Raw genomic sequence first — 12,629 nt, 5'->3', positions numbered from 1 at the left:
TGTAAAAAGCATACCAAGTTTTATGTAGGTGTGTGTACCACGGTAAAAGTTATAGTATGGTACTTCCATGCTTACTTGGTTGTGAAGTCCATCAAAATGACTGAGATTGTAATGGAAAAATTAAATCAAAATAATGTAAGTTCTTACATGTAATGCAGTGTCTAAATGAATAATGTATTCCTTAGCTCTTGAGATGACAAAGAAACTATAAATAGAAGAAAGAAAATTCATTAAACTTAATTATTTGTTAAGTGTGAAAGAAAGCTTCTTTACATTTTAACAAAATGTCTATTATAAAAATGTAGGAAATTATGTGTGGTTTTATTTTGTAGCATCTGTGTTTTTTTTAGATGGAGTCTTGAAGAATTGATAGTTAGATGTAGATACTTGTTTATAACAATTAATTCATGATAACCAGTTTTCAAATGTCAGCACTTATTCAAACTATTAGTATTCCTTTTTTTTTTCTTTTTGTATGTAAATTCTTAGTTTAAAAATTTCATTTACAGATAGATAGATAGATAGTTGATAGATTTTTCTTATATTGCCATTTTCTCTATTCCAAAACAGAAATTGTTTTGAAAGTTCACTTACAAGGATCTTTTCTGGTAACCAAGGCAGCATGGCCATACTTGAGAGAACAGAAGTATGGCAGGTGTGTTTGTATGATATTTTTATTCTTATTTCCTGGAGATAAAAAGGAAATCAGTTGAAAGGTTATTAATGTCCAAAATGATTATTTTATGTAACTTCCATAAGTGTTGACCAGGTGGGTTAAGGCATTCGGCTCTTAATATGAGGGTCACGGGTTCAAATCCCCATTGCACTAAACATGTTCACCCTTTCAGCTGTGGGGGCATTATAATGTTACAGTCAGTTCCACTATTCATTAGTAAAAGAGTAGCCCAAGAGTTGGCGGTGGGTGGTGATGACTAGCTGCCTTCCCTCTCGTCTTACCTTGCTACATTGAGGACGGCTAGCGCAAATAGCCCTTGTGTAGCTTTGTGCAAAATTCATAACAGACAATCCATAAGTATACTGTAACAAAAAGAAAATATTCAGATAATGTATGAGAATGAGATAAAGCCTATGTATTATTTTATTAAGTTAACATGTACACACATTAGCCAAAATAGTAGTAAATCCTGCTTATAGATTAAGCTAGATTTTGCTTCATATTTATACAGAGTAGGTTATCTGAATACACATGGTTAAGGCAAGTGTCTCAGTAAGGTATATTTAGAATTTCCTTACAGATGATACTGATGGAGCTCTACTTGGGATTCTGTAGTACATCACTGTAGTTTAGAAATATTAGAAGTTGTACTCCCTGCTTTCACCTGCGACGGTCAGTGACGTATGTAGCACCTGCGCTGTGAATGAGAAATGATGATGTTTCTCTGTGTGTAATATCATCCTCTTTGTGTAGAAGATAATTCTTTTTATTGAGAAAATATCTTCAGGATGTCTAGGAGTGTACTACTTACACAGTTTTTGACTGGATGTATTGTTTTAAATAAATATTGATTTTTATTGTGTTTAATTTCTGTTTCAGTAATTCAGTTGAGCCAGGTTTTGGTTTTAAATTCTGTAACATTTTCTGGCAAACCTCCAGCTATTAATGGAGCTAGTCTTGCATGTTTGAAACGGTTTATTATTTGATGGTTATTTGCTTTTGTAATATATTATGGAAGGCTGTGGCTAGCTGTAAAATTGTAAGTTATTTGTCTTTCTTGTTTGAATTAAATTAAATGTTTGAATAATAAGTAACTAATGACAAAATGAATTACTATTAAATAGTCTGTTTTGTTTTTTTTCCAGAATTATTATGACATCTTCTGGAGCAGGGATTTATGGAAATTTTGGGCAGGCTAATTATAGTGCAGGTTTTTACTCTTTACAAATTATCATGTTGTTATAAGAATGATAAATTGTTTTGTGTTATTGAAATACCTATATATATATATATATCTTTATTTTAAAAGTGGTTGAAAAGGTTCTGGCACATATTACAGAAAGAAAAATAACTTATATTGAGAAAAATTAAGTTACATGTACTAAATATGTTGTTTAAAAGTGTTTAGTTATTGTAGTTCACCTTACACAGTTCAGTAGGCTTCTATTTGCTTATCTCTGGGATGATATTTGTGTGACATATTGGTTAATGTATGAGACTGTGAGTCTGAGGGTTCATGGTTCATGACTCTTTGCCTTAATATTGAACTTTGCACTTTTGGCCCATGGGTTCATAATAAGATTGACCTTCAGATCCAGTTATTTTATTAGAGTAGTTTAGGAATTGGTGGTAGGCACTGTTGATTATCTACCTTTTTTTTAGTCTATCAGTTCAAAACTAGGGATGGCTAGTGTAGGTAGTTGTGTAGTTTTCCAGCTCTTATAAGCATAAATATAGTTAATGAAATGTCAAAGTTTTTTTTCTTACACAGTAATTTGTTTGTAAAGTTTAAAAATATAAGTTAAATATATATATATATAATTATGTATGTAAAATATATCTTATGTGAGAAAGAAAATAGTTTTATGATATTTAAGTAATATGTTAACAATTTTTTTTCTAGCGAAGTTAGGTTTGTTGGGTTTAAGCAATACCTTGGCTGTTGAAGGTAAAAAGTATGGTATCCACTGCAATACTGTCATTCCACTGGCAGGGTCTCGTCTAACCGAAGACATTCTACCTCCTGGTAATTAGTTTTTATAGCAGTGATTAATAGATTCTGGTAACATATGTACATCTGATTGACTGTGATACATATTTATCATTAAACCCTTAAGTTCTAATGAAATGTAAAGGTGTAGTTTTTGATATGGATGTAGATTTTAAGAAATCGAATATTAAAAAATTTTCTAAGGATGTTTTCAGGAAATAAAACTACTGTATTTTATGAAACATGGAATTTTCACAAAATTATAAAAATATGAGTAACTGAATCGATAGCTATCAGTACAAGTAACAAATATTTTTTACATCATTTGAACCTAGCCATTGCTGTTAATAAACTAATATCAGACATATTTGAATTATAATTTAGCAGCCATTTTGTCTTGTAGAAGTGTTACACATGTTTGTTTCTTTCTTAATAGTCAACAGTTTTTGTAAAATAAAAAGGCAAAAAAGGTACTGATTTGTGTAAATTTGAGAAAGTAGCCCCAGTGCACTAAGATGAAGTTAGAAATATTCAGCATTAAGTGAAGTATGGTTAATGTGATTATTAGATTTACATTAACCTTTCTTAAAGATGATATTGATGGATATCTATTTGTAATTCTATAGTAATATCACTGTATTTAAGTTTGAAAATATTAGGGACAGAACTCTCCATACTTTCACCTGTGACAATCAGTGATATAGGTAGCACCTGAACTTGGAGAGTCATCTTATTGTTATTCATGATATGAATAGCAATCTGTTGGAATTTTATTTCCAAAGACACTTTCAATTTGTAGTTAGGTTAGGTGTTTTTTCATGAGTTTGAAAAGATTAGGCCCTTCTAATGTGAAAAGAACTGAATTAACAATTGCCAACATAGTCTTAAACCATGACCCCTACTCATTTGAATGAAAATCTTTTGTCTATCCTTAGCCTGAAAATAGAAGTTATGATAATAAGAGTGTGAAATTTCTCATTATTTATTTAACATAAGGTGTCTTTTTGCATTTTCTTTGTTCTATCAGAAATGTTCTTATGGAAACTTAAAGGCTTGGTCAAGACCAAAAAACACATCTTGAATGATATAGCTAAATAACCCTCAAACAAATTGAGGGAAAAAAATTGTTTACCACTGTTAGCATGGCTTTATTTTAAACTTTACAATTTAATATTTATTGACGTTAATCTCGTATAAGAATGATATTCAAGGTTCTTTGTTGCCAGTTAAATTATTTGTCTCTATCTTTGGTGGCCACAGTTGTATTTTATTGTGTTAGATTTTATTGAAGAACATTTTTCAATCTTAAACCATGTAGCTTAACAAGTTATCTAAAAACCCTCCAATGTACACAAGTATTGGCTTCTAAAACTATATAAACAAAGGCACAAATAAGCTTTCAGAGATGCATCAGGGGCTTTATCAGTTAAGTGATCAAATATAATTGCTCCTATCAGTTATTTAGCTATCTTTTTCTTAAAAACAGCCATTGATTTTGGGGTGTGGCTCAAGCTTATGAAATATTGTTTTTGATATTTCTTGTATTTCAAATCCTTTTTATAATGTTGTTAACAGTGCTAGAAGATATGCTAAGCTTCTTTGCAATAACTCTTAATTAATTAGAGGTTCCTTTAATTTATTCTTAGCTTTCATAAAATAAATGAGGACATTGCTCTAGATTGGTTTCAATTATGTTTTGGAGCTATTTATTCTTAGGTGTTCAGCTGTTGAGTTTTTCTGCTTCCATACAGAATATTGAAGCCTCCTTTTTTTTAAATATGTCTTTTATCTGTACATCATTTAGTAATCTTAGTCCACGAATATTCTTCCTTAAAAAGTCTGCAACTATAGCTTCCGTCATAAATCTGCCATGTATTTTTGCTTATTCAGAAATTTGTCAAGAACCATGTTACCCGTGGTGTGACTATGTGCATCTATGGTAATATACCACTGCATTACCATGTGTTAAGTGAAACTTATCCTCCTTAGTTTTGTAAAACATGTAAAGTTTTATTGTAAAAAGCAAAAATAGTATCTTGCTAGTTAACAATAAGACCCCATAAGTACAAAGTGATGATGATACAAAACTTGTATTCCTGCAGAATTTTTTGATAAGCTAAAACCAGAATATGTGAGCCCTCTGGTTGTTTGGCTGTGTCATGAGAGTTGCCCAGAAACAGGTGGAGTGTTTGAGGCTGCAGGAAGTTGGATAGGAAAATGTAAGTTATAATATATTTTAAAAGCTTGTGGCTACAAATCATTCACTTTGACAATGATAAAATATATATCCTTCACCCTATAGCAAATGTAATTATGCTGAAGTTTTTGTTTCAGTTTCTAGAACTTAGGGAAGAGTTGTAAGCATTTATTGCCATGTGGACATTAGTATAATTTTTTTTAATGTTCCCCCTATTATACCTACTAGAATATTAGGTTAAAGATTAGTTTGGTGGTTTTTTTTTTACATGTTTAAGAAAAGAATCAGTAAAAGTTTCTAACACTCTTGTCAACTTCTTTTTTAGCTGTTAAATATAGTCTTATTAGCTTTCTCACTATAAATACAAGTTGCTATACTTAGCTGCTCTGTAGTTAGCTTTGTAGCAGGTATGTTTAGCTTTGTAAGAGATCATCTGATTTTACAGTAAGTGGAAAAAATATTTTTTAAAATGATCAAACAAGTGTATTTGTTGCTCATATTTTTTGTAGATCAGTGGCAGAGATCTGTAGGAAAAGCTTTTCTTCCAGCCAATGAAAAACTTACTGCAGAAAGTAGTGAGAAATGTTTTGAAATTTATATAACTGTTGTATAATATATTTTAAATTGGTGAGTATGAAGAAACAAAAAAATAGTTTTTGTTAGTGTTGAAGTTTTAAATGTATGGTTAGATTTTTTTTTTCATGAATGTGAAAAGATCAGGTTATTACAGTGTGAAAAATATTGGTTCAGTAACTAACAACAAATTCTTTTACCTTGGTCTGTGTTTAAATGAATGAAATCTTTTCTCTATCTTTAGCCTTCAAATATGAGTTAGAGCAATAACACCATGAAATTTCTCACACCTGCCCATTATGTGTTTAATGCTAATTGTTTTCATTGAACTTTCTGACATATTTAAAAATATTTCATTAGTGTACCTATTTTCAGTGTTTTTATTAATACTAATTTACAGTCTCATAGTACTGATGATACTGTTACCATCTGTGTTCTCACAAGAAGAATGAAAGAAAATGATTTTGAACATAACTACATTGGATTATGAAGTGCATCCATTAAGATGATTTTGATTAGTAGTTTAAATATTTGTTACTTCTTTGAATATACTTTAGAAATATGTATTTTTCCGAACTTTGAAGATTTAATATTTTTTACAAGTGATACTTTATTTGGTCGTCAAACATTTTGTTTTGATAGAATGTACATCAGTCAGTTCCGATTCCTTTACTTTTTTACCATATCTACAAGATTTGCTAATTTAATTTTACTTAAAAGATAAAGTTAGTTCATATATAAGACATAAGGAATAATAGTGATGTTATCTTTACAGTTCGAGATAACTGGAACTTGATTACAGACATGAGTAACTGTAACACTCCTTCCAGCGTTCAGGGTAAGCAACTGTAACACTCCTTCCAGAGTTCAGGGTAAGCAACTGTAACACTCCTTCCAGCTTTCAGGGTAAGCAACTGTAACATTCCCTCCAGCTTTCAGGGTAAGCAACTGTAACATTCCCTCCAGCTTTCAGGGTAAGCAACTGTAACATTCCTTCCAGCATTCAGGGTAAGCAACTGTAACACTCCCTCCAGCTTTCAGGGTAAGCAACTGTAACATTCCTTCCAGCATTCAGGGTAAGCAACTGTAACACTCCTTCCAGTTCAGGGTAAGCAACTGTAACACTCCTTCCTGCATTCAGGGTAAGCAACTGTAACACTCCTTCCAGCGTTCAGGGTGAGCAAGAAAATATCATTTATGTAACATGTTGATTTGAGTTTTAAATGTAATAAAAGCATTGTTAAGATTGTTTAAAGTTCTTCAGAAATTTCATTAGTTTTTCTTTAATTATTTGAAACACCCACGTTTGCAGCTGAAATAAAATATTATCTTTTAAATTTTTGTTTTGTTTTTCATCAAATTTTTAAAAGTTTTAAATCCTTGGTTTTAAACCTTCATAGTAAATTTCTTAGACATATCATTTTGATATTTGTTCTTGTAGAGCAAATGGGACTTTTAGTCGAAGCTTTGACTGGTAATGTCACTGACCAAAGAAAGCAAAAGGAATCTCAGCAGTCTAGTAAAGATAATGAAGGTTACAGCTATTCTTATAATGATGTAATTTTATACGCATTGGGAGGTAAGTTCAAATGCGTTTAATGAAATTCTTATTGCAACTTTCTGTTTCATTGTGTTTTAATTTTTACAAAATGTATGATGTTTCAATGTTTCTACATTATTAGACGAGAAACAATTAGCTCTTTTTACTCTGGTTATTAGTGGCTTCTGTTAACACTACTCACAGTTAATATTAGGCTAGTCCAAACCAAAGTGTGTTTAGAACATTGGTCTAAGTTTGTAGTTAGGGTGTTTTAACATGTTTTTCTTTTAGCTAGATACCCTTACATATACTAAACACTTTTGGGTAACTGAAGGACAACAGTAGTTATCTGGAAGGGCTCTCTTTGTGGCTTTGAATACAATAAGCCTATTTCCTGTATAAATAAAATTGCTCTCTCCCTCATATTTGAATAGAATATATGCAGTGGTTGTTTGAAAGATTTAAATATTATAAATCAGTTTATTCAGAGCTATTTAACTGAAAATTAAATTGGGTACAAATGGGACTTAAAAATTAACATTGTTGTTAGTATGTTATTAATGACTAGAAGATACAAGAAACAGTAGATTAAAACTTGTTTTTAATTACTGAAAAGTTGACTTAAAAATATTGACTGCTTACACTTAAAATGAACTGAGACACACACACAAGGCTTCTCTTTGTAGTTATAACTTGATGAAGAGAAATTGACTGAAACACAAAACAAGTTAAATATGATGTTTAGCTGGTTTTATTTGTTTGTTTGCAAAGCTATGTGGATATCACTAAAAAGTGCAGACACTTAAATCTGTGAGAGTTTAATTACTGGTCTAAATTGTAGGATAAAAGTCTACCTAAATCAACTTATATATATATATATATATTTACACCTTTTTCTACAATAGAATTACTCTTAGTGGAAGGAATTATTTATGAAAAAGTATGTTGTTGTAATACTTGTTGGTGTGCCATGGTTTGTATCCTATTATTATGAAAAAACTTTAATTCCACATTTTGGACTGGTAGTCATCTTGTGTAAATTTTCAATTCAATTATGTCTTGGTCAAACAAAATTCACTTATTCTGGTCACTTGAAAGATGGGTTTCTTTCAGTCTGTTTTGCCATACTTCATAGGTTCAGAAAATAGACAGCAATTGTTCTTCTGCATGTTTATTTGTTGGAAAACTCCAACCTTTTTTCCAACTAAAGGCTACCTAGTTCTGATACCAAGATGTCATGGATTTCTTCCTACAATATTAACTTTCTAAACAACTTTGTTAAACAATATGCTTCAGTAATTGTATTTTAAAACTTTTTTTTTTTCAACATTATTGCATGTTGACTCATGGGCCAGTGGATGGGAACAGCCACTTTACAGAACTTTGTATTGACCATCATTCATTGATTATTTTTTACTGGTTAGTTGGAATGTCAACTAAGGACCCTGACCACTTGAAGTTCCTATATGAAGGCAGTGAAGATTTCAGTGTCTTACCAACTTTTGGATGCATCCCTGCCATGAAAGCAGTCTTTAGATCTGAAGCTTTACAAAAAGAGATTCAAAGACTTAAAGTTGACCCAACAAAGGTCAGAAGTTTATCAATAAAGTGTTGTTTTAGTTGGTAAGCTTAATAATATGTATTTGTTAAATATTGTCTTAGGATATTCTTTCTGGCTTTCATTTTGTTTCAAACTGTATGATCTTTCTCTCTCATTCTTGTTAGACTTTTGTACAGATAACCTTCACTTTGATTCTAAGTAACTGACAAAATTGGAGGATAAAAAAAAGTAAAGTGAATATATATAATGCATGTTTTTTTTTGATACATAGAAATACTAAGTGGTATGATCTAATTATGACAGTTTGGATTGTTGAAATAAGGTTACCTATACTGATTAATAAATGAAATGACTTTGAATTCTAATGAAAATGTTCAAGGTCAAAATTATTTACCTTGTTATTCACATCAAGTTGTCCTTTTTTCTTATCTCATCCTCTTTGCAATGTCTCCCATCTCTCCATATAGTGATTAATAAGCTGCATCACTCTTTAATTAATTACATAAATTGTAAAAGCATCAGTTCATAATGATCTGGAAGTCTTATTATTTAACAAGATGGAGAGGTGTTCCCAATATATCATAGCAGAGCCATGACAAGTGAAGTCGAGTGTGAAAGGGGAACATCTTCCTGTCATGCAAGGTCTGGAATAACATCTTTCTGAGGAATATTATTTATGTAATGATAATTTTTTATTGATGTTTTTATGCAAAATAGTGGATATATGTATCAGAACCATATTTTATTAATAATACAAAAGGAAAAGAATTTAAATTAAAGGAAACAAAGGCATTTTATGATAATGTTGAAGTGCTTACATAGTTTTTAATCATATTTTGAAATTCAATAATTTTGTTAGAGTTTAAATTGAAATTTATCATAGTATAGGTCTCTAGGTTAATAAAACATGTTAAACCTTCATCATCAGAGCCTTACAAGAGTAGGAATGAACTGTGTCTTTTTAAACCAATTATATTTGAAAACTGTAACAGATTGATTCAATATTATTATATTATTATTAAAATTAGAGCTAGTACAATGGATTATCAAAACAATTCTTGTATATTTTTAAAGACTTGGAAGCTCAAGCACTTTGAAATAGTTGACTCTCGAAGAAGAAAAATCAGCTGTGAGAGAGAATGTTTGAACTTCTGGTTCTTTCTCGATCAACTATTATTAGGATAATAACTACATCATTATCTAATCTGTAAATTAATTTGATGGAGTGCAATCTCTAAAAGAAACAATCTTGTTCAATATTTTGTTGAATCACAATTCACACATAATTGTTAAAAAATAATGAAACTGAAGCATACTTAATTCAAACCTCTTTATATATATTAAAATGCTTCACTTCACTGAAGAAGCTACTTTTCTTCTTTGTAGAGTAAGATTCTTTTTCCTCTCAGGAATCTTCATTGGAGGATGAGAAACTACCTGATTTTTTTTTTTTTTTTCAAAATGCTTTGGTCTCCACTTTGGCCTTGAATTCTTGTAGACAGGTGGCCGGGTGGCCTTGGGTCAGTTGGCTGGTCCATTTGGGCTAGAGTCAACCAAGTACCAGTATTGGATGTTCTTAACAGGTGTTGTGGAATGTATCTGATGCTGGGTTTGGGTATAGTGCTCACAAAACCTTGGCACTGCTGCAGTGTCCTTGTTTGATATTGTAGTGCATCCCTCATAGGGCTAATGGTGGATGGGGTCAGTGGGTATCGAAATTTCCTTTTTTAATTATGGATCCTCCAAATAAAAACTTAAATAGTGAAAAAACAGTCCATAGGTAAATGACCACATATTGAAGATTCTGAGCACCAATCTTCAATATCTGTAACACTTGTTGTACCTCATTTTCTTATCCTACATTCTCTTTCAGACAAATCTTTGGGGCAAATATCTCCCTTTTTCATTCAGAAGGGGCTAGAGGGACTTGCTGGCTCTCCAGAGTCAGTAAAGAAGCTTTGATCTGGTAACATATTGGTGGAAACATCCACATCTCAACACAGTGAACTCCTCTTACATATCCTCTTACAAAGGCAATTGGGGACATACCTATTGAAGTTACACCTCATGCTACTTCGAATTCGTCAGGAGGAGTTATTGTTGAGAGGGATTTGAAAAACATCCCTGAGTCCAAGATTCTTGCTGGTTTCTCCATTCAAGGAGTTTCTGCAGTGAGGCCTATCTCCACTCGCAAAGATGGAATTACGATGCTGATCACCATTCTCATTCTGACATTTACATCACCACGTCCACTTGCCACCATCAAGGGAGGTTATCTTAATTGCAGGGTATGGCCATACATTCCAAACCCTCTTCAATGTTTCCAGTGTCAGCTGTTCAGTCACTCAAAGACATCATGTCATGATTCCTTGGTGTGTGCTCATGGTGGTGGCAAGGACCATGATGTCTTTGAATGTGAAACGGACCCTTACTGCATTGATTGGAATGGTTCTCACCCATCCTACTTTCATTCTTGTCCTAAATGGTTGGAAGAAAAAGAGGTGCTGCATTTGAAAACGATTCATAACATTACTTATTCTGAGGCTCGAATGTTGCTGTCCACCACTTTATCTCAGATGTATGGTACTGCACTTTTTTCCACAACTACAGTGGGAGTGCAGAGAGATATCTCTGTGCTTCCAAAAGAGTCATTCTCAAAACAAATGAAAAGTTTTTTGACCTCCGTGGTTAAAAAAGCTGATGAATCAACATCAACACACCCATCTCTGTTCTGAACATAGATTTGAACAAACCCCAAGATCCACATCCTTTGGTTCTAGGTACAGGAATTTCCTCAAGTACATCTTCTTCTCCCACCCCAAGATGCAAAACAGTCATTTGTTCACATCCTCAATCACTGGAATCTTCTTCCAACAGCGAAGATCTGCCCAATCGACCCAGGACAGGATCCATGGAGGTCGATACACCTCCCTCGAATTAAGACAGTAAAGAAAAAAAGACATTGTAAACAGAATGGCTCTCCACCCAATTTGCTTACACATACATAAAAATGGCTACCTTGATACAATGGAACTGTCGAGGTTTACATTCTAATCTGGATGATATCAAAACACTGATTGCTTCCTACCATCCTGTTATGTCTTACCTTATGGAAAACATTTTTGAAACCTGCTGATACAGTCACCTTATGGAAGTTTTATTTGTACAGAAATGACAGGCTGTGTGATGAACGAGTGCATGGAGGAGTGGCACTGTTGGTTTATTAGCATGTGCCCACCCTGTCATTGCCACTCAACACACCCTTGGAGACCATAGCCATCCGTGTTTCCTTGGGTCATACCATCACTGTTTGTTCTCTACCTGTTGCCTGGAGAGACACATGATCAATCAGACCTTGATGCTCTCATTGAACAGTTGCTGTCTCCATTTTTAATCTTAGGGGATTTTAATGGACATCATCCCCTCTGGGAAAGTGCTGATATTGATAGGAGGGGTCACCGAAGAGCATATGCTCTCTGATCACAACCTTTCTCTTTTTAACAATGGTTCTACTTATTTTCATGCTCCTAGTCAGTCCTTTACTGCTATTGATCTCTCAGTTTCTTCCCCTTCACTATTCTCCTGCTTTTCATGGAGGGTTGACAATCATCCATGCGACAGTGATCCTTTTCCTATAATTTTGAGAGAGACTGGCCATGGTCAATGCCACCCGACTCACATTTCCTGGTGGAAGCTGGATCATGCAAACTGGCCCTCTCTCACTGCTCTCACAGAACTTGATCCTGCCATCGTCTGTAAGCTACCAATAGACAACTGTGTGGCAGCACTAACTGACTGTATTACACAAGCAGCTGCTCAATGTATTCCTAAAATCTCGACACGTTTTCCACGATATCCATGGTGGAATCCTGCCTGCCACATGGCACAGAAGGCTCAAAAACGGGCCTGGGATACTTTCTGTAGAAATTCCACACTCTCAAACTGCATCTCTTTTCAGCAGGCCCACTCATGTGCTCTGTGGGCAAGACTGCAAAGCTAGAAGGAATCTTGGATTAAGTCCACAACCAGCATATCTTCTACCACCAGTTTCAAAGTCATGTGGGACAAGATTCGAAAGGTCAATATAAATCT

At 33.1% G+C, this 12,629-nt stretch overlaps 1 protein-coding gene across 2 annotated transcripts in view; it reads left to right on the top strand.

Moving 5' to 3' along the window:
• Positions 1-12,629, top strand: part of Mfe2 (peroxisomal Multifunctional enzyme type 2) — a 70,374-nt gene that overhangs the window by 10,607 nt on the left and 47,138 nt on the right. For both annotated transcript variants that reach the window (XR_013017294.1, XM_076466782.1), the window contains exons 6-13: positions 571-655; positions 1,822-1,886; positions 2,580-2,702; positions 4,769-4,885; positions 5,373-5,438; positions 6,212-6,274; positions 6,878-7,015; positions 8,401-8,564. Coding sequence is in view for 1 of the 2 variants with exons in the window: in XM_076466782.1 (XP_076322897.1) it covers positions 571-655; positions 1,822-1,886; positions 2,580-2,702; positions 4,769-4,885; positions 5,373-5,438; positions 6,212-6,274; positions 6,878-7,015; positions 8,401-8,564 (821 nt within the window). In the remaining variant the exon portion in view is untranslated. The remainder of the gene's footprint in view (positions 1-570; positions 656-1,821; positions 1,887-2,579; positions 2,703-4,768; positions 4,886-5,372; positions 5,439-6,211; positions 6,275-6,877; positions 7,016-8,400; positions 8,565-12,629) is intronic.

This window comes from Tachypleus tridentatus, chromosome 11 (genome assembly GCF_004210375.1).
Source record: "Tachypleus tridentatus isolate NWPU-2018 chromosome 11, ASM421037v1, whole genome shotgun sequence".
NCBI classification, from domain to species: Eukaryota; Metazoa; Arthropoda; class Merostomata; order Xiphosura; family Limulidae; genus Tachypleus; species Tachypleus tridentatus.
This window is presented reverse-complemented; position numbering and strand designations above follow the sequence as displayed.